General features: G+C 51.3%; 5 protein-coding genes across 5 annotated transcripts; 3 read left to right on the forward strand and 2 right to left on the reverse strand.

The window, feature by feature from the left end:
• Positions 1–180: 180 nt before the first annotated feature.
• BDW74DRAFT_150622 (phosphoribosylaminoimidazolecarboxamide formyltransferase/IMP cyclohydrolase) lies at positions 181–2,644 on the reverse strand. Its single transcript, XM_073724043.1, has 4 exons — positions 2,568–2,644; positions 2,259–2,385; positions 666–2,151; positions 181–612 (listed from the first exon to the last, which is right to left on the reverse strand). Exons 1-4 carry the CDS (start codon positions 2,584–2,586, stop codon positions 457–459), a joined length of 1,788 nt encoding a protein of 595 aa, XP_073585264.1. The 5' UTR covers positions 2,587–2,644; the 3' UTR covers positions 181–456.
• A 1,355-nt stretch (positions 2,645–3,999) lies between these two features.
• Positions 4,000–8,203, forward strand: BDW74DRAFT_167184 (putative cation chloride cotransporter; the record flags this gene model as incomplete). The annotated part of the gene is made up of 5 exons (XM_073726664.1): positions 4,000–4,063; positions 4,453–4,875; positions 4,933–5,524; positions 5,571–5,736; positions 5,786–8,203. 5 exons carry the CDS (start codon positions 4,000–4,002, stop codon positions 8,201–8,203), a joined length of 3,663 nt encoding a protein of 1,220 aa, XP_073585265.1.
• A 1,842-nt stretch (positions 8,204–10,045) lies between these two features.
• Positions 10,046–14,101, forward strand: tcsC (putative two-component osmosensing histidine kinase (Bos1); the record flags this gene model as incomplete). Its single annotated transcript, XM_073728748.1, has 3 exons — positions 10,046–10,324; positions 10,373–14,020; positions 14,075–14,101. The coding sequence occupies 3 exons, from the start codon at positions 10,046–10,048 to the stop codon at positions 14,099–14,101; spliced, it is 3,954 nt and encodes a 1,317-aa protein (XP_073585266.1).
• Positions 14,102–16,365: 2,264 nt separating this feature from the next.
• Positions 16,366–17,288, forward strand: BDW74DRAFT_150631 (uncharacterized protein). Its single transcript, XM_073724044.1, has 2 exons — positions 16,366–16,888; positions 16,943–17,288. Exons 1-2 carry the CDS (start codon positions 16,494–16,496, stop codon positions 17,262–17,264), a joined length of 717 nt encoding a protein of 238 aa, XP_073585267.1. The 5' UTR covers positions 16,366–16,493; the 3' UTR covers positions 17,265–17,288.
• A 1,516-nt stretch (positions 17,289–18,804) lies between these two features.
• BDW74DRAFT_134137 (MCT family MFS transporter) lies at positions 18,805–20,733 on the reverse strand. The gene is made up of 2 exons (XM_073722353.1): positions 19,177–20,733; positions 18,805–19,123 (listed from the first exon to the last, which is right to left on the reverse strand). The coding sequence occupies exons 1-2, from the start codon at positions 20,547–20,549 to the stop codon at positions 18,958–18,960; spliced, it is 1,539 nt and encodes a 512-aa protein (XP_073585268.1). The 5' UTR covers positions 20,550–20,733; the 3' UTR covers positions 18,805–18,957.
• Between the last annotated feature and the right edge of the window lie 1,160 nt (positions 20,734–21,893).

Genomic DNA, 21,893 nt, shown 5'->3' on the forward strand with positions numbered 1-21,893 from the left:
CACACTTGGGAGCTTTCTGGCCCACGATATACGAAACAGCAATAAATTTACGTGCAGCTGCTCAGGATATCTACTTAGCCGATCTGAGCCTCTTCTCAAGACTCATCTTCAAAGCAAGACACCAACGGCCATGATCACATTCGCTTTTTTACACAAGACCCGAATGGAATGACGTACCGGCTTTACCGGCCGCACATCTGCATTTACGACCTCAACTACCCAGTGTTGGGAAAAGCTCCATTTGTATCACTGTATAAAATATCCCATACGCCAACTCAAACAATAATGAATAGCATCAATTCTCATTTTGCGATCCGTAAGGGGTCGAAACAACAAAGTCGTTACAAACATGTCATATAAAGGGTAAGGCCAGTTGAATCAAGGATATTCCTTTCTGTACGTAGACTACCTTGCTACTGCCTTATAGAAGGGCGGCTCCATCCAAGCTCAGGGAGTCTAGTGGTGGAAGAGACGGGTGCCCTGCTCGACGAAGATCATGCCGAGCTTCTCCGCGGTCTCGAAGACGGGAGTGTCGTTCTGGCTACCGCTAGGAGCAGCAATGTACTTGACACCAGAGCGGGCCGCACGGAAAACGTTGTCGATGAAGGGGAACTGTGGAGCGAGAGGTTAGGACGGGATTATAATGGTACGGTTGGTGCACTTACGAAAGCGTCCGAGGAAACGGCAACCTCACCCAGCTCCTTAAGCCAGGATTCACGCTCCTCCTGTGTGAATGACGCGGGGACCTCCTCAAAGACACGCTCATATTCGGCCTGCTCGATCTCGTTACGAGGGGTCTGGCCTGAGCACAGCAGGTCAATGGCGTTGCTCTTATCGGCACGCTTGGTGCCAGCCTTCCACTTGATGTTCAAGACACGTTCATGGAATCGCATCCACCAGTTGTCAGTCTTATCACCAGCAAGACGAGTGCAGTGGATACGGCTCTGCTGACCAGCACCCAGACCAACAACCTGACCGTTCAGGGCGTAGCAGACCGAGTTTGACTGGGTGTACTTAAGAGCAATGGTGGCAACGGTAAGATCCCTCAGAGCGGTCTCGGGAAGGGACTTGAGACCCTTAGGAACGAGGATGTTGCTGAAGGTCTTAGAAGGAGAGATGGTAACATCGTTGCGGTGCTGGTTGAGCTGAACACCATAGACGGTACGGGTCTCCTCGCCAGCAGGAACGTAGGAGTCGTCCATCTGGAGGACAAGGTACTTGCCACCCTTCTTCTTGGATAGAATATCGAGGGCGTCCTGCTCATACCCAGGGGCAATGACACCGTCGGAGACCTCGCGGGAGATGATCTTGGCGGTGGTAACATCAACAACGTCGCTGAGAGCGAGGACATCGCCAAAGCTGGACATGCGGTCGGCACCACGAGCACGAGCATAAGCCTGAGCCAAGCCGGAGGACTCAATACCGGCAATATCGTCGACCATGTAGACCTTGCGCTCCTTCTCAGTAAGGGGGACACCTACAGCGGCGCCAGCCGGGGAAACGTGCTTGAAACTGGCAGCGGCGGGCAGTCTGAGAGCCTGCTTGAGCTCCTTGACAAGAGCCCACGCGTTGAGAGCATCCAGAAGGTTCACGTAGCCAGGGGAGCCGTTGAGAGCCTTGAAAGGAAGCTTGCCCTGAGGCATGCAAGCAGAGGCAGGCTTCTGGTGAGGGTTGGTTCCGTAGCGGAGAGAGAGGTGCTGCTCGCCGTTGCCAGAATATTGCTTGCGGAAAAAGCCAGAGATGGCGGTGTCGTAGTCCGCAGTGTGCTCGAAAGCCTTGAGGGCGTAGGATCGGCGGCTGGTCTCGGTGATCTCACCAGCCTCGAGCTCCTTGAGGAACTCAGGGTAATCCTGGGGGTCTGAAAGGATGGTAACGCGCGAGTGGTTCTTAGCGGCAGCACGGAGCAGAGTCACACCGCCGATATCGATCTCCTCGACAGCCTCTTCGATGGTGACGTTGACCTTGTTGACGGTCTCCTTGAACGGGTACAGGTTGCAGACAACGAAGTCGACCTTGGCGATGTTCTGGTCTGCCAGATCTTTCTCGTCGGACTCGATATCACGGGCAAGGATACCGCCGTGGACTGCAGGGTGGAGGGTCTTCACACGACCGCCGAGCATCTCAGGCGCGTGGGTGATGGCTGAAACATCTCTGGTGTCTGTCAGCGCCCGGACATTGCACAAGCCGTTTGATATTCTTTCCACCGCATCGACAACCACATGGCTGAGAATCATGAAAGCCGGTAAATGAGAACGCACTCAACTGGGAAACCCGCCTCTCGAATCATCCTCGCGGTACCACCGGAGGCGAGCAAGCGGACATTCTGCTTGGCGAGGCCCTTTGCCAGGTCAAGAAGACCGGTCTTGTCGTAGACAGAGAGAATAGCTATAGAGAGACCATTGAGTTAGCCAGAGTCTTCATGACACACCAGAGCAGCCAGGGAAATGAGAATTGTGGGGAAACAGTTTAACCCAAGTCTATACTTGGCAGAGAGCTGGGGAAGTTCCAGGATGCATATTGGGGAGGATCCAGGCTGAAGGAAGAGACAAGTATCATTAATGGCTTACCTGACTTTTGTTGAGACATCTTGAGATACTGAGAGCGAATTTCTGAACCCCAGAGGAAAGAAAGAAGTCAGACCCAGGGCCGATCAAGGAAAAAGGAAAGGTAAAAAGATCGGACAGTCAGGAGCTCCCCACTATGATCTACCCCTCAATTGTACAATTTTTCATTGACAGGCTCTTGAACAAGGAGAAATTGAAGATAATTAATGCTTAGGTTCACTAGAATCAATGTATATAAGCTCCAATTAATTCTCTTTTCCCTTTCCACCGCATGAATTAGCTCTCTTTCCCTCGTTCTTCCCACCGCGGACAGGCCGCTTTCGGAGCCCTCCCACATTTTCTAAGATATACATTCTCTGCATAGCCAGCTGACTAATAGATAATCCCCAATGTGCTCATTCGCCAGGCCACCCGGAGATCCCTTCTGATTGGCCCCACGTGCTTCGCATTATATCTTTTTGATGAGAGCTTTTTTCTCATGCAAGAAGTAGTAATAAGGCAAGATGACCGCGTGGTTAAGGTGGTACACTCAAGCGAACCTGGTAGACTAGCTTGTCTGATAAGAATCAGATAAGCATCGCACTCCGTGCTGCTGCAAATCGCGTCGCCCATTCTCCCCTTTCTTTTCTGAGGCTGGGAGACTTGGATCACGTAAGCTACGTCCAGATGCCCAGGTGATGGCTTGTGGTTCCCCCGATTCAGCACGTACAGATCTTGGTTGCTACCAAGACGTCCAACATGGCGAAGCTTGTAGATAGCCTACAAGAGAAGTAAAACTGTTCGCTTCAAGAACAATTGCTGGAAGAAGCTCTCTTCCCACAGCCGAAACGACCTACCTCCTTGTCTAGCGCGACTTTCTACAGCAGTCAAGACGAGGTAAAGAAACCACCCATGGCATGGACCTGCAGCCAGGAGGAACCTCTAGTGCATCCTGTCGAAGCGACCAAGGGCTTCTTCTACTTAATTTGGGGATGTCAAGTCACATCAGCTCCGCAAAGGCACGAGGAAAGATGAGTAGAGAGAAGATTTCGAACAATAAGATCATCAAGCAAGAGGCACAATAAACATGCGGTCTTGGACAAGCCGGTACTAGTGGCCCTTATCAATCTCACTATAACAGGGTTTACTGTACCCCCACCGGAATCAGGCATTATTGATAGGACCGTTTACCATATAGCGACCCACGGACTTGATCTTAATCGAGGTGCATCCGTATTTAGTACTTAAGACCTCCCATCACCCTTTAGCTTGGTATAGCTGCTAATAATTGCCATTGTTCATAGCTCGTTGGGTCTGGTGATTAGACTAAGTTCAAGCTTTTCTCAACATCCTACTAGTATATAGAGCTGCGCTGGGCAATGTACGGTGCATATATTGAGGCTGCTAAGTACCAGATTATGGCACGAGCCCCCATAGTTTGAGCCTAGGTCTAATCATGTCTAATTGCACATCTCGCGTACTAATGGGCAACCTTCGAGATGCCTTCGACATACTCCGGAGTATACTTCCTGGGGTTTGCATTGTTTGCTGCTGGTGATAGGAACAAGTCTTGGCAAATGAAGTCATCGTCAGTCCCGTCCCGAAGTCGCCCTGTAAATAATCAAACAGCAGAACAGGGGGCTTGTTCCCATGACAGCTGTCATTGCCGCTGAAGATCAACATTCTTAATCTAACGTCGCGCGGACGATACTTTGGTTCTCAATTGCCCTGCTCCTTGTCTACCTAATCGTTCTTGTCCATGTCGTGAACCAAAAACGGCATTCCTCCTGAAGCAGCGGGCTGGCACAGAGGCCGAGTTTATATCCGATGACGAGCTCACAAGGGGGCAGTACCTCAGGGTCTATATCTTGGAGGAGACCTAACTTTGCCACGCGCACTGCACAAGCAGATGAGTCCAGGCTGGACCCGAGCGAGCCTGCAAATGCTTCCCCGGAGGAAACTGCAAGACTACTGCATTGGCGGCCTGCTGGACAACACCAAAATTACGGGTCCATAAACGCCCAGGCGTCCGAATCGATTGACCGGCGCCGCTCCCTACCTTCGAACTTTCTAGGTTACTTTTCGGGCTGGTGGAGGAATCGTGAGAACAATGCTGATTTACCGACCACGTCGCTTGAGGCAGGGTCTCTCCGGGACGCAAGCGTTGACCATAAAGGGAGAAATGGCGAGAGGTACCACTCGTCTGATGCCTCTGACAAGTTTACTACTTTCTCAGGAGTCTTTGTGCCAACAAGTCTAAATGTCTTGAGCATTCTGATGTTCCTTCGCTTCGGGTTCATTTTGGGGCAAGCCGGTCTACTGGGAATGATAGGTATGTTTCTACCCCATTCTCCTCTAGAGTGGGAATGTCGCTGACTGTAACATCAAGGATTGCTTGCGATATCGTACACAATCAACCTGGTCACCACAATGTCTTTATCAGCCATCGCAACCAATGGAACAGTCAAAGGAGGAGGGGCATACTACTTGATATCCCGCTCTCTAGGGCCTGAGTTCGGCGGCTCGATTGGTCTCGTGTTTTATCTCGGCTCTGTACTGAACACGGGAATGAATGCCGTCGGCTTGATTGACTGTTTTAAGCAGAACTTTGGAGCTGAAACGGGCACCTGGTACAACTTCCTCCAGGAAGGATTTTGGTGGCAGTACCTCTGGGGAACTATCATCTTAGTGGTTTGTACGGGAATATGCTTGGCGGGCAGTGCTCTTTTTGCCCGAGCAAGCAATGGATTGCTTGTCATTCTTCTAATCGCGACACTCAGCATCCCAGTGTCTGCTCTCGTCATGGAACCATTTCGAAACACGAAGCTCGGGATCCATTTTACCGGGATCAGTTTCAATACACTTTTGGAAAATCTCAAGCCTAGGCTTACGAAGGGGGCGGCCGGGAGCCAACTCTCCACGCGGGAGAACTTTCAAGACCTTTTCGGAATCCTGTTTCCTGCGACTGGAGGCATCTTCGCGTAAGCATCTGACTTTCATCATTGGATAATAGGCTTATTTGCGTAGGGGTGCAAGCATGTCAGGCGACCTGAAGAATCCGAGCAGATCTATACCAAAGGGTACACTCTATGGCTTAGCTTTGACCTTTGTCTTGTATACCCTTGTGATTCTTGCTATGGCGGCATCTTTGACAAGAGACTCTCTTTACAATAATGCCAATATTGTCCAAATCGTGAGATTTTCGAAGAGCTCTGCGTCATCTCACTCTGACATATTCCTAGGCAAATCTTTCTGGCGTGGTCGTGCTTGCAGGCGAATTTGCAACCAGTTTCTTTTCTGCTCTGATGGGGTTGATTGGATCTGCTAAATTGCTGCAAGCGATTGCTAAAGACAGCTTAGTCCCTGGGCTCAATCTGTTCAGCAAAGGCACGAAGAAGAAGGACGAACCGGTCCGCGCCATAATTGTGACTTTCATCGCTGCGCAGTTGACAATGTTGTTTGACATCAACCAGATCGCGTCCTTTGTCACAATGGCTTACCTCATGACGTTCTTAGTGACGAACTTGGCTTGTTTCCTGCTGAAGATTGGGTCTGCCCCCAATTTCCGTCCTTCTTTTCACTACTTCAACTGGCAGACCGCCGCCACTGGTACCTTAGTTTGCGGCGCGAGTATGTTTTTCGTTGATGGTGTTTACGCTACTGGGTGCTTTGGTGTCTTGATTACCCTATTCTTACTGATCCATTATACTTCTCCTCCGAAGCCGTGGGGTGATGTCAGTCAGAGCCTGATCTATCATCAAGTGCGCAAGTATCTGCTTCGTTTGAAGCAAGAGCACGTCAAATTCTGGCGCCCACAGATCCTTTTATTCGTGAATGACCTTGATGAGGAATTCAAGCTGGTCGCATTTTGCAACTCACTAAAAAAGGGTGCATTGTTTGTGCTTGGTCATGTTCTTGTTACGGATGATTTCTCGTCTGCCGTCCCAGAAGCGCGCCGACAACAGACCACTTGGACAAAGCTCGTCGAGAGTTCAAAGGTCAAAGCCTTCGTGAACATCGCGGTATCTCCCGCCGTTGAATGGGGAGTACGAAATATCGTCTTGAATTCTGGCCTAGGAGGAATGCGACCGAATATCGTCATCATCGACCAGTTTCGGGATGGCCGGTCCCTTGCCGAGCCTATTTATCACCATAAGCACAATTTAAATCCCAAATCGCCAGATAGCCTCATCTCTGAGCCGTTAAGGAAGTCGGCAGACTGCCGAACATACGTCCGGGTGTTAGAAGACCTATTGTTCCAGCTACGCATCAATGTTGCAGTAGCGAAGGGATTCGAAGAGCTCGAACTGCCAGGGCAGCACGGGTCGGACTCCAAAAAATACATCGATCTCTGGCCCATCCAGATGTCTGCTGAGATAAACGCCAACAGTGAAACGAAACGAAATATTCTAACTACAAATTTTGACACATACACTTTGATCCTTCAGCTAGGATGCATCTTGAACACCGTTCCTTCCTGGAAAAGGGCATACAAGCTGAGGGTGGCTGTTTTCGTGGAATATGAAGTCGACGTTGAGGACGAAAGAAAAAGGGTAGAGACTCTTCTTGAGAAGCTACGAATCGAAGCAGAGATACTGGTCTTCTGGCTTGCATCTGGCAAACTGAAGACGTATCGCATGATCGTCAATGGGGACACTCCTCCGGGATCTCAGGATATCCGCGAAATGGTAAATACGATACTGAAGGATGAGACATGGTGGGAGGATATCCAACGTGGCCGGAGAAATTCGGATGAGTCCTCAAATCTTAGTTTATTGAACAGGGTTGGAAGCTCATCTCGCTTCGAGATCTCGAATCAAGAGCAACGGCAGGCGCGTCATTCAATGCCGGGCGGAGTGAGGAAGTTGATACAATCTTCGAGGCGACGACGATCTATCTCCAGCTTTAGGGGTCTAGGAGGTGTCAATCTGGGCATGCAGACACACCGACTGCTGGATGCTTTCGTTGATGATGACAGTACACCTAGCGACACTAGCGATGGCACCAGTAGTAGTGACTCTGAGGAATCAGTGAGTGATGAAGAGACTGCGAGCATACACAGGATGACAACCGCACAGGGACTGGTTAACCCTTCAACGTCGGATACAAATCTTCCAGCAACGCAGAGACACAATATTCCAACCATCATTGAACCCAGCCAGCCGGAATCTCCTCAATCTCCGACGAGCCGGCCGTCTATGAGTCGCTCAGCATCAAGCAATAGATTCAGTTCTTCGCCAATACCCGAAGCTCAGGTCAATACAGAAGAGAGCGGCGGTCCAAGCATCATGTTCGCCACAAACATGTCGCCTCCTCGATCGTCTCGAAGAGCAGTCGAGTCCATTTACAAACGTCGTTCTGCCTCAGAAGTATCATCAGATCGGACGAGCGCCTCTGGCTACCCACAGCAAGCTTCTGTGCCGTTGTCATTCAACGATCTTCCAAGCCGGGCACAGCATCTGATACTGAATGAGTTGATGGCTAAACACAGCGGAGATACCGCTGTAATCTTCACGACTCTACCATCTCCAGTCGAGGGAACTGCGGAGAGCGAAACTGCTAGCCAGTCGTATTTGAGTGATCTGAGTGTCTTATGGCAGGGCTTGCCACCTTGCTTGCTGGTTCACAGCAATAGCATGACCGTGACGCTAAACCTTTAACGAGTTATGATAGTAAATAGAACTGGGTCGCTGTATATCAAATTTTCGAACTAATGAATGAATATTCCTCCCTTGACGAGTATGCTACTATACAGATGAAAGTTTACTATTATTGAGAAGGCTCGAGTTATCATATGATAAGCTAACGGCACCCTCCTCTTCTCCCCCCAACTTTCGACATTGAGCGCATGGATGTCAACATCGGAGAATAACTCTGTAACTCCAATCCCGTGACATTGCTTGTTCTGCACTGGGACCAGGTTTTTTCCCTTCCTTTTCGTTGACCGTTGATACTTCGTACTTTTGCCGAACTACCAGTTATATCCCAAGGAGTTGCTTGCCGGTCTCACATGCCCCTCCCTCAGCATCCATCTCGAAACAGTCAAAGGGTGTGATAGGGGCATCAGACATCCCAAGGATCGCCACTAGACTGGGGAGGTGATCAGCAGCGCGCCAATAAGGACAAAGTGTGGATGCAAAAATGGGAAGCGAAAAGTGCACCCAGTGCACGCACAGCGGTCAAGCGGATTCTTTAATCAGGGCGCGCTGGTTTCTTTGGCTGCCCGGCCTGCCACCAAGAGCCGGCGTCTGTTAGCGCGGCGAACAAACCATGGGCTGCCTCCACGGCACCCGGCATATGGCCACGCACTCTGCCGGGCTGTGCTTTGTAGGAGACTCAAAGATTGATTTGGATCAATAATAAGAGTATACTCTGGGCTGAAATCGAGCAGTTGAACTTGCAATACTCATGTAGAACCCCTATCTCTGTACATGACAAACAAGCCGGCGCAGAAAATTCGACTACTACTCCGTACTGTAAGCTGTAAGTCGAGGTCACGTTGACTCGTGCAGGAGTCGGACATCAAGTCCTTAAGCCAAATCCTCCACCATCCGCCGGGGATCCCATCGCCATCAGGCTGACAGCCAAAACCAAGAAAGATTTGATCAAATCAATTGAGCCCATCGCCTCCTTATTGGAGCCGTTCTCCCCTGGGTCAGGTCAAACCAAACCAACCCGGGCAGGGCGCAATATCACAATCTTCCATTCCGACCCCTCTCTGTCCGCCGTTCGGTGCTCCTCTCTCCACTCGCTGTTCGCTGCTCGCCGTTGATTCGACTCGAATTATTCTGCTGGGTTCGAGGTCCCCGTATCTTCTCTCTTGATCAACGAACTCGAAGTCTGAAACGCTCCCTTTCTTCAGACTCTTTCGCACCAAACTCCAACCCTCCGAGAGCCTCCCCGAGCCCCTTTCTTGCCAGTCACCAATGTCGTTCTAGGCGATACCGCTCCGTCTGTCGTGTCAATAACGCGGCCCGATTTCCGCCAGGTACGGACTCTCATCCTGCTGCTCGCGTTCTTTGTGATCTTCTGGCTTTCTTTTCAGTACTCGCATTTCCTCTGCCGCCGCTTTAACCCTCCCTCGTTTCTCCTTCCCCCAAGCTTCCATATTCTCGGCCTCCAACTCTCCGACTCCCCTCGTCTCTCCGTCTCCAACCATTCGCCCCAGCTTTTTTCTGTCCTTTGCTTTTTCCATCCGACGAGCTTCGCATTATTCTCCATCTCTTGTTTTTCTTAATATCTTTATCAGAGATTAGAGGGTTTCATTTTCTCTCTTTTCCTTGTTTGCGAGCTCATACTTTCATCTCCGTTTTATTAGACTTTGCCCCCCCCTGTTCTAGCTCCGAGCGGCCCCCCTCCCCCATTACTCGGTTTCATCGCTCATCACACAGACCATTATTTGCATCTCACGCCTTGCCAACTTTGAACACGAGAGCCGACATCTTCGCTTCGAAATACTATCTTGACATGTCCGATTATTAACTGAGTCTATCCAGGGCAAAATGGCTTGCGCGGACGAGACCCTCACGGCCGCGGCTGCCATCATTCAAAATCTCGTCAGAGAAACCCCTTCGGCCGGTTCTCCTTCCTTCGAGTTCAACTTCTCTCCGCATGCTACAAATGGCGTGGACTCGCTTCCCAAGTTACCGGGAGAGCCCAGTCTTGCGAAGGTCAGATTCGAAAATGAGCTAGAGGCTCTGGTCCGTCGGATTCATCGCATGGAAGTACAATCTGTCAGTCGCCTCACCTACATCTTCTCGCCGGGTTCTGCCCGTCGCATGGTTCCCGGTGCCCTTTTTGACTCCGCTGACTTTTTCTCCACATCATAGCAACAGAACACACAACACAACGAGCACACACAGCATATCCATAAAAGGAGAAAGTCTTCCAAAGATACAGAGCCTGAGATCCTCGACGAAAGCGATGGTGCAGCTAGCGATGAAGATGACGAAGGTGGAGCAGCAACCATAGTACGGGAGGAAGATATTAGTTATTTACGGAATTATGTCCAGAAACAAGCGGAGGAAATAAGTTTCCAGAAGAACATTATAACCCAGGTCCGAGAGGAGCTTCAATTGCAGGAAGTGCAGACGCGGCGAGCTCTTACCAAGGTTGAAAATGAGGACGTGGTTCTTCTGGAACGAGAGCTGCGCAAACATCAGCAGGCGAACGAAGCTTTTCAGAAGGCTCTGCGAGAAATCGGGGGTATCATTACCCAGGTCGCTAATGGTGATTTGTCGATGAAGGTTCAGATTCATCCATTGGAGATGGACCCTGAAATCGCCACTTTCAAACGGACAATCAACACCATGATGGACCAGTTACAGGTTTTCGGTAGTGAGGTATCTCGCGTCGCTCGTGAGGTCGGAACGGAAGGTATACTCGGTGGACAGGCTCAAATCACTGGGGTCCACGGTATCTGGAAGGAATTGACGGAGAACGTCAACATTATGGCCAAGAATCTTACGGATCAAGTGCGTGAAATCGCTGTTGTCACGACGGCTGTTGCACATGGTGATCTCAGTCAAAAGATTGAGAGCCGTGCTCAAGGTGAAATTCTTGAACTTCAACAAACCATCAATACCATGGTGGATCAATTACGGACTTTTGCAACGGAAGTTACCCGCGTCGCTCGTGATGTTGGTACGGAAGGTGTTCTTGGTGGACAGGCTCAGATTGAAGGCGTTCAAGGCATGTGGAACGAGCTTACGGTCAACGTGAACGCCATGGCGAACAATTTGACAACACAAGTGCGCGATATTGCGACGGTCACTAAGGCGGTCGCTAAGGGTGACCTTACTCAGAAGGTGCAGGCCAACTGCAAGGGTGAAATCGCCGAACTCAAGAACATCATCAATTCTATGGTTGATCAACTTCGGCAATTTGCACAGGAAGTGACGAAGATCGCCAAAGAAGTCGGTACAGACGGTGTGCTCGGTGGACAAGCTACTGTGAATGATGTGGAAGGCACATGGAAGGATTTGACTGAGAACGTCAACCGCATGGCTAACAATTTGACAACCCAAGTCAGGGAGATTGCGGACGTTACAACTGCTGTCGCAAAGGGTGATCTCAGCAAGAAGGTCACCGCCAACGTACAGGGTGAGATACTAGATCTTAAGAGTACGATTAACGGCATGGTGGACAGGCTGAATACGTTTGCCTTTGAAGTCAGCAAGGTCGCCAGGGAAGTCGGAACTGATGGTACGCTTGGGGGTCAAGCTAAGGTCGACAATGTGGAAGGAAAATGGAAGGATCTCACTGATAACGTCAACACTATGGCCCAAAATCTTACCTCCCAGGTCCGAAGTATATCGGATGTCACGCAAGCCATTGCCAAGGGTGATCTGAGCAAGAAGATTGAAGTTCACGCTCAGGGAGAAATCCTAACTCTCAAAGTCACAATCAACCACATGGTGGACCGTTTGGCCAAGTTTGCTACTGAACTCAAGAAGGTCGCTCGCGATGTTGGTGTCGATGGCAAAATGGGCGGACAAGCGAACGTGGAGGGGATTGCCGGAACGTGGAAGGAGATCACAGAGGACGTCAATACCATGGCCGAGAATCTCACATCGCAGGTGCGAGCCTTTGGCGAAATCACCGATGCTGCAACAGATGGCGATTTCACGAAGCTCATTACCGTCAATGCTTCCGGTGAGATGGACGAGTTGAAGCGCAAGATCAATAAGATGGTGTCGAACCTCCGTGATAGTATTCAACGAAACACGGCTGCCAGGGAAGCTGCCGAATTGGCTAACCGTACCAAGTCCGAATTCCTGGCAAACATGAGTCACGAAATCAGAACCCCTATGAACGGTATCATTGGTATGACCCAGCTGACTCTGGACACCGACGACCTGAAACCGTACACTCGAGAGATGTTGAATGTCGTGCATAACTTGGCGAACAGTCTTTTGACTATTATCGACGACATACTCGATATTTCCAAGATTGAAGCTAACCGCATGGTTATCGAGAGCATTCCCTTCACAGTCCGCGGCACTGTCTTCAACGCCCTGAAGACATTGGCGGTCAAGGCGAACGAGAAGTTCCTGAGTCTGACATATCAAGTCGACAACACGGTTCCCGACTATGTCATTGGTGACCCCTTCCGTCTGCGTCAAATCATTTTGAACTTGGTCGGTAACGCAATCAAGTTTACCGAGCATGGTGAGGTCAAGCTTACGATCTGTAAATCGGATCGCGAGCAATGTGCGGCGAATGAGTACGCTTTTGAGTTCTCCGTCTCGGATACTGGTATTGGTATTGAAGAAGACAAGCTCGACTTGATCTTTGATACCTTCCAGCAGGCGGACGGATCGACCACACGACGATTTGGAGGAACTGGACTGGGCCTTTCCATCTCCAAACGCTTGGTGAACCTGATGGGTGGTGACGTTTGGGTCACCTCCGAATATGGCCACGGAAGTACATTCCATTTTACCTGCGTTGTCAAGCTAGCAGACCAGTCACTGAACGTCATTGCATCGCAAATTCTGCCTTACAAAAACCACCGTGTGCTCTTCATCGACAAGGGAGAGAATGGCAACGAGGCAGAGAATGTCCTGAAGATGCTCAAGAAGCTCGACTTGGAACCGCTAGTTGTGCGTAATGAAGATCATGTACCACCACCGGAGATCCAAGACCCCTCCGGCAAAGAATCTGGTCACGCTTACGACGTAATAATCGTGGACTCAGTGAACACAGCCCGAATGCTTCGAACATACGATGATTTCAAGTACGTTCCCATCGTGCTGGTCTGCCCACTGGTTTGCGTGAGCTTGAAGTCGGCTCTGGACCTCGGAATCAGCTCCTACATGACAACGCCATGTGAGCCGATTGATCTGGGCAATGGCATGCTACCTGCGCTCGAGGGGCGCTCAACACCGATTACTACCGATCACTCGCGCTCTTTTGACATTCTTCTCGCAGAAGACAACGATGTTAATCAGAAATTGGCTGTCAAGATACTCGAGAAACACAACCACAACGTCTCTGTTGTCGGCAACGGTCTCGAGGCTGTGGAAGCTGTTAAGCAGCGCCGCTACGATGTCATCCTGATGGATGTCCAAATGCCAGTAATGGGTGGCTTCGAGGCTACCGGCAAAATTCGCGAATACGAACGAGACAGTGGCTTAAGCCGAACGCCGATTATCGCCCTTACAGCTCACGCTATGTTGGGTGACCGCGAGAAATGTATCCAGGCGCAGATGGACGAATACTTGTCCAAGCCACTGAAGCAGAACCAGATGATGCAGACTATCTTGAAATGTGCTACACTCGGTGGATCGCTCCTCGAAAAGAGCAAAGAATCTCGCATCTCAAGCAGTGGTGAGATGCATCATGTCCATACGGGGCCGGATGGCAAGTCGCAACGCCCGGGGATGGAAGCCCGATCTATCACCTCAACGAGCGCCAGCAACCGCACGCTGGCTACCACGAGTGCCGATCGAACTGAGCAGCTCTCCATGGATAGGGTAAGACCATGAAACCCTGGATCTACCATCATCACAAGCTCACACGTTCAGCAGGCGCTACTGCGGTCCAATAGCTCATGAGGACGGGCTCTCCAAACATCCTTTCGCGTTTTGCTCTGCTTGATCTTTACGAGTCCTTTCGCTCAGATCTTATATACCCATCCTGTTTTCTTCACGTCTGTAAGAACCTTCTCTTTTTGGGGATTGTGATCTTCCGTCGGTCCACTCATCTCATAACCTCCGCTATCGTCCCCATCATTCAACCTCTACCTCCTCCCCCGCCTTTCCCGGTCACACCTCACCTCCAGTTCTTCGAATTTTGCATATTGTGGTCGCCCGTCAGTCTCCCATTGACGGCGCGGCCTTTTCTGTTGTCCCCCGGCTTATTCCATAGTATATTATGTTTGGTGATTTCGGCAGTTCTACTACATTCAGTCACGCGGTGGCGGTGCCCGTTTTTCTCTGGTGTAATGGTGTTTGGGCGCATGGAAGCCTCGGTGAAGGGCATGGAAGGAACCTTAACAATCCTCATGAATCTCGATATTCGATTAAACTAAAACCTTGAACTTTTCTACGGGCAACATGAAGAGGTCCGGTCTGCGCAGTGCCAGTGTAACGCTTTTTGCTCTTGGGATGCGTCATTTCAAGCATATCAATGTCGCACCCTACTGTGCAGAGTGTCTCATGTTCAACTCAGGACTCGGACTGTCTGACCTCTCTCTCTGTCTTTGCATACCTAAACTTCTTCTCATCCTTTGTTTCCGTATCTATCTACCTACTCATCTATCTATCTACTCACGCTCGCTTAGAGGGCACCTTGACTTGATTCGGATTCAATTCCTTTCTGTATTGTATTGTATTTAATCTTGCTGGTCCGGGCTCATTCTTCTCATGACTTCTCTTACGCATACTGCTCGAGATATGTCGCTACTTAAGATACACAACTCCGGTTCTTGGCTTGGGAACGCAGTAAATGGGGACATGACATCTCCGCGTTTAGATATTTTTATGCATAGCAAGGTTCTATTTATCTTTATGGCTTGCTCTACTTTGTGACGGCTCCTGTCTGGATGTCTTGTCTTGCTACGTGACTAGGATTTTATCAGTTATCCACGTACCTAGGATGTACACAGCACCACCTCAGTCCCGGGCGAAGAACTGGACATTTACACCTTGGAATCGTGCCATTGCACCGGAGAACAAACCCTTAGATCTAGGAGTGAAAACGGTGCAGGTTCTTGATGGCCATGTACGAACAGACAAATATATATCGCTTCACCCGCAAGTTGCTTCTGCAAAGGCACGATATCGTGCGTCTGCAATTCGGCTTTTGTGCTGACAGGGCAATGAGACTGGTAAACGAGAGTGTGGGGGAATGACACTACATACCTACCTACTCGTCCGCCTCAAATCCAGAAGTTGCAAAGAGAAATCGCCCTTTCACAGATTATGATTAGATCAAACTCTACTGTTGAGATGCACCTGCGGACTGCTTGAATGCATGCTTATGAAAAAGAACAGGAAATCGGGTTACCTGAGCTGGCCCTAACTAGCGTCTCTACCTGCTCTACCAATATACCAGTAGCTAGCTATAACCATCTCAAAGAGAACGTACCCTATATTACATACATGCCCACCAGACAAGTAACCCGTAGTAAATCCAACAAAGACATTCTCGAGTCAGATAGAATCTTTTCACGCTTTTAGGTGTTTCTCTCTCTCTTTTCTTTTCTTTTCTTTTTTCTTTTTTTTCTTTTTTTTCTCAATTCCAATGGCGCCGAAGAATCATCAGTTCAATCTCCCAGTCTATATGCCCACCGTGCTGGGGTTGAGTATGAGTATCGTACTCAAACAAGTGAAAGTGAAAGTCAGTCGACGCTCATCTCAGGCTTACCATCTACCACCAGCGCAAGAGCTTGGGGCTGATGGTCGGGAGGTTCCACGTCTTTGTGGTATCGTCGCCCTTGGAGGGTTTGTCCGCCGATGAGGTCAGAGTCTCTTCTTCTTTCGAGGTTGGGGTCTCTTTCTCTGTCGAGGTTGGGGGTTCTTTTTCTGTCGAGATTGGTGTCTCTTCTTCTTCTTCTTTCGAGATTGGGGCTTCTTTTGTGGTGAAGGTCGTTGGTTCCTTTCTATTCTGCACGATGGCTCTCGCTCCTATACCTCCGCCTCCAGCTCCAGCTCCTGCACCTGCACCAGCTCCTGTACCTCCTGCTCCTGCTCCTGCTCCTGCACCAGCCCCAGATCCGCCTGATGCACCTCCAGCACCTTGGCCTTGACCTCCTTGGCCTTGACCCCCTTGGCCTTGACCCCCTTGGCCTTGACCCCCTTGGCCTTGACCCCCTTGGCCTTGACTCCCTTGGTCTTGACCACCGTGGCCTTGACCTCCGCCTTGGCCTTGACCGCCGTGGCCTGGATCTCCTCCGCCCTGACCTCCGCCGTTACCGGGATCAATGTAACCACCGCCACCGCCGCCATGACCAGCATCACCATACCCACCGCCAAAGCCGCCTCCGTAGCCACCTTTGTAGTTGCCTCCGTAGCCAGAGTCCTTGTAACCGGGCTGAGCGTACTTTTCATAATCGGGATCCTTTGGGTCTATGTAGCCAATCCACTTGGGGTCTTTGCAGCGGATGTCGTAAGGTTGCTTGTAGCAGTGGTACTTGGGATACTTGACTTCGAGATCATCGTAGCCAGCACCGCCAAAGCCAGCGCCTCCATATCCACCATCAACCTGCCCGTAGCCAGGGTCTTTCTCGCCCTTGCCGAAATCTTTTCCACCGGAATCTTTCTTATCATTAGAACCTTTTTGACCGGAATCTCCATGGCCGCCACCACCACCATGGCCACCCTGTCCGTATGCACCTGCTCCTGGATGATTGTCAGTGGGGGCTTAAGCAGGAACAGTGGGAAGTGTGAATGTACCGTCGCCTGCATGTCCTTCACCACCTTGGCCCTGACCCTGACCTTGGCCTTCGCCTTGGCCTCCGCCTTGACCTCCGCCCTGGCCTTGGCCTCCACCCTGGCCCCCACCTCCGAATTGCCGCTTTTGCTTGTTCTCACCTTCGTCATGAGGTCCGCCGCTCTCGCCATGTCCGGGCCAACCGGGCTCGCCCTGCCCATGCGCGCCTGGACCTGCATCCTTGACTCCTTGCTCGTTCCATCCGTTGCCACCCCATCCTTGGCCGTTCCAGTCTCCAGGTCCTTGTTGAGCCTTGTTTCCGCTTGTACAAGGGCACTCACATAGACAGGTCCCGCCGCCAGGAGTTCCGCCAGGACCTCCTCCTCCTCCACCACCACCACCACCGCCGCCTCCGCCTCCTGGCTGCCCTCCCCCTGATTGTCCACCGGAACCACCGGGGCCACCTGGCCCGCCTGAGCCTCCGGGACCCCCAGGACCTCCGCCACCAGGCTGACCTCCTGGCCAACCAGGAATGACTCCTCCCGGACCGCCAGAGCCTCCCGGACCTCCAGGGCCTCCAGATCCGCCGGGCCCGCCGGGACCTCCACCGCCAGGCTGTCCGCCCGGTTGGCCTCCACCCTGTTGGCCTCCGCCAGGCGAGCTTCCGCCAGGACCACCAGAGCCTCCCGGACCTCCAGGGCCTCCAGATCCACCAGGCCCGCCGGGACCTCCACCGCCAGGCTGACCTGGAGGCTGGCCTCCGCCGCCGCCGCCGCTTGGACCAGAGGGAACGGGAACAATTGTTACAGGCACGGTCACAGTGCCAGGGGTACCACTGCCGCCTCCACCTCCTGGCTGGCTTGGGGTACCACCACCACCGCCAGGTTGACTGGGAGTTCCGCCGCCTCCTCCGCCACCAGGTCCGGAAGGAATTGGTATGATCGTTCCAGGAACAGTTGGAGAGGAACCACCACCTCCTCCTCCTCCTTCGCCTCCAGGCTGACTCGGAGTTCCTCCACCACCGCCTCCTCCAGGCTGGCTGGGAGTTCCACCACCACCTCCGCCACCTGGACTAGAGGGAGTTGGTATAATCACGATAGGTACGGTAGGGATTGGCGTTCCGCCACCACCTCCGCCGCCGCCTCCTCCACCTCCAGGCGTCGAGCTGCAAACAGTAACAGCGCTGGTGACGGTCGTTTGCCCGCAGTTAGCACATTTCGATTGCTGTCCTTGAGGTGCAGCGCTCGTCTGATGAAGCAGTCTCCCCAGAGAAAGCAGGAGGACAAGCTTGCTTGGCAACGGGGCCATCTTGAAACACGAAAACTGGTTTGCCAAAAGTGATTGACTCAATTGGAAAGCAATGCAAAATCAGGTAAAATGCAGCAGAAGGCTATGGAAGGCATAAGTCGGATACGGGGAACGGCTTTTGTATTGCACATCGGCCGTCGTGTATGTCATCTGGAGAGGAATGACGGACACCGAAATCTTGACGCGGCATGTCGCCTCTGAAGATGACCGGAAACTGATGGGAAGGCCGTCATGGAGTGGTGGCTCGATGATCTAGCCCTGTTGATGATCATACCCTGCAACCCTGACGCTATATTGGCGACGTTGAATGGCGAGAAGGCCGTGGGCTGACCGCAAGGAGAGCGGCCGGATAATGGTCCGACTAAGCATGATAGAAGACTATGTGGTTTGAGTAGTGATGTGTCAATGAAGGCTCCAAGAACCATATTAAGGTTAAGCTTATCTTGCCCTCAGGCTGGGAATGATTGGTGCTAGGGCCATCCGCAGAATCCGAAGGCTTGTGTCACGGCGGCAAAAGGCTGAAAGAAAGTTTCCGATGACTTGTTTAATTCGATGTTGCGATCAGGCAATATGGGCCTAGATCAATAGAATACGTGTCCAACATTAATTATGGCAAGAAAATTTGATTTCTAAATTGGACCGCGTGTCTCGGCGAGCTTGAGGCAGGTTCGATGATGCGGAGTGGCCATATTCGTGTAGCATTTGCAGATTGATGTGGGCTATCGTCGATCTAGTAAATTACCCATGGATTGCGCCAGCCGACGTGGATTAGTTTTGCTGTTGTGACGCAGATAAGACCTGCAGCGTAACAGCAGATCGTAAAGGTGATAAGGCCCCAATAGTCTCCGTCGCAGCGGGCAAGGATTTCACCTGCAATCGGCATTCCTGTCAAAGTACTGCCAACCGATTAGTTTCAATAATTCTCCCATCGAGAGCTGCCAAGACTCACCCAAAGCTTACGATCGTGTATGAAGTGGCATAGTATCGTCCGTAGTTTTCGATCTTACAGAGCTGCGAGATGCAGACGGGAGTAAGACTGATGTTGCTGCCGCTTGCAAAGCCGAAAATCACACAGTACACAATCATCACAGCCACGCTGTCTCCAGCGGGAAGCCAGAGGCACACATTGCAGACGAGGCATAATGCAACGGTGACAATAAGGGTGTTAAACCTGCCGAGATGGTCTGCGAAAAACCCGGGGATCGCTCTTCCAAGAACCGATCCCACGTTGAGGAATGCTAACATTTGGTATGAAAGGTTCTCGGAAGTACCATGTGCCAAGGCATATGACGAGATGTAGCTGATTGGAATGAAGAGCCCCCATTCGATGAAGAAAATTCCGGCCGTGGTGAAACTAAGCTTCAGGCTGCGGAAGATACGAAAATCTGGCAAAACATTCTCTTTCGAGGCCGGCTTCGTCGGTAAGCGGGACTTGACCAACAAGCATGCGCCGATTAGCGAGACTAGACAGATCAATGCAATGACTCGGGTTGCCCACCCCCATCCAATCTTGGGGAACAAGCTCTCCAGGATCAGAGGGAATGCGACACCTCCTACAGAGCCACCAGTAGCGGCAAGACCGGTTGCGACTCCGCGTCTCTCATTGAAATAATGCCCGATGGCGGACACGGCAGGAGTGAAGATCATGGAGGTCCCTAGTCCTCCGACGATTCCAATTGAGAGGACAAAATGCCAAAACTGAGTACAGAAGCCCATGGTTACCACCTGCACCATCACCAGTACTGATCCACCAAAGACCAAGAGTCGCGGTCCTTTGGCGTCAAACACGGGTCCTACCTGGACACCACCGAAGAAAGTCAGAAACGCATAGATGCCGAAAATCCAGGCTATATTTCCAGAACTGTAGTCTTTCAGCTGGTTGGTCTGAAGATACGCCTGGAAGGAGCCAATGGTATTCACAAGACCCAAGGAGGCAAAGAGACCCAAGAATGAGCCCAGGACAACCAACCAAGCTTCCAAACCGCCTTCAGGATAGGTGTTGCCATCGGCATCGGTGGTTACTCGACTGGCGGGGGCTCGATGGCTGAATTCATCGGAAACAGTGGCATTGGAAAAGTGTCTATCGAGGCCGTGTTCAGACAGCTGGGTTGAACGCTCATGTTGCGCTGGTGATATTTGTGGTTTCTCTGTGTAATCCACCATGCTGTCCAACGGGTTGGTGTTCTGTGCAATGTGGTCGTCAGTGTCGGGCAACTGCCCGCCTGACACCGGGAGATGCGTTGTGCCATCAAAGATGTCCTTTGATTCATCCCGTGCTCCTTCAGATGGAAGCTCGCCGAAGTGCCTGACGTCGGATGACATGTTAGTATAGAGCTTGAAGCGAAGTGGACCACGGTAGACCTTCTTCCACTCCACCGCACAACCACTCTGCTGCGTACACTCCGTATTTATGCGTCAATCAAGACCAAGCAGTTTTTTCTTGATTTGCTCGATCTTGGCGGACAGCGATGGAAGTTTCTGGATAGGAAGAGTGCAAAACGTCTCGCGGCAAAGCCATGATTCTTTTGACAGGTACCCGGGGAGGGGGCCGAGGGTCTCGTGAAAAAAAATCGGCGACGGAGGTCAATAACGCACTGTTATTGGCTTGAAGGCCCGGTGGAGGTTCCCCTCGGGAAAGCTATCCAAGCGTAGCATTTTCGATTGGTAATTCGAACTGGGGCTTGGCTGCCCTATGGACCATGCGTTTTCGACGTCTTCCTTTTGGGTTGAGTTGTTGCTTGCGGTGAGATGACACTAGGCGGGATCAGGAAGGTGAGAGGAGCGGCGGAAAAGACGGGATTGAAAGACTGACATCGTTTCTCGAGATTGCAGAAAAGCTCAGAAGCTGGCATGTAGAAAAAAGATGAGGAAAATGACGAATAGATTAGAAGGACGAGATGCAGGTGAAGCTGTCGAAGGAGTCTGAGATGGTTGCTGAATGTCAGTCGCACACGAAAAGGAAAGAACGACCGACTGCGGGGAAGCTCGGACCATTTGCACTCCGATCCAGCCCTACCTAGGTAAGCTTCCTACTGCCTGTACTACTGCTCTGTTTCTTTGCTCGAGACCATGTTATCCAGTCTTCTTTGGCTAAGGACTGGCCTCGGCTAGCCAGGAGATAGGATGAACAGCAGGTTACTAGTTACTACAAACTTCGAGCAGAACCAGTTGGCCTTGGAGATTCCATCGAGTCTTGAAGCCCGGGGCAGTCCGATAAGTATCGCGGCATCTGCTTGTACCTTGTGCAGTCTGTGAGTCCGATGAATGTAGCCTTCCAAAGCTGTTTGAAGGCCGTATTCCAAAGATAAAACAAGCATTGGTCGATGCTACCTTGCACTTCGTGATCATCCTGGCTGATGGACGCTGCAGGAGCGGCAACGAATTGCCGTTCTGTAAAGTGTCGTGTTTATGCTCAGACCCTCTCAGGATCCTGTTGTTTCTCAGCTCTATCACCAATCTGGTTTCATTTCTCTTTGCCCAGTTTCTTCAAAAAGAATAGCAGCATGCTCTTTTCCACTCTATCATGACCCCGAACCCTCGGGCCCTGGCGGGCCAAGAAGGACCACAGGGATGCATCGGGAATAGCGCATGACGTAGGGCAGCCCGGCACGTGGGATTCCGAGAGTCCCGAGTCCAGTGCGGCAAGTCTTGGCATCACCCTAAGCC

This window comes from Aspergillus multicolor (genome assembly GCF_047715735.1).
Source record: "Aspergillus multicolor strain CBS 133.54 unplaced genomic scaffold BDW74scaffold_8, whole genome shotgun sequence".
Classification (NCBI taxonomy): domain Eukaryota; kingdom Fungi; phylum Ascomycota; class Eurotiomycetes; order Eurotiales; family Aspergillaceae; genus Aspergillus; species Aspergillus multicolor.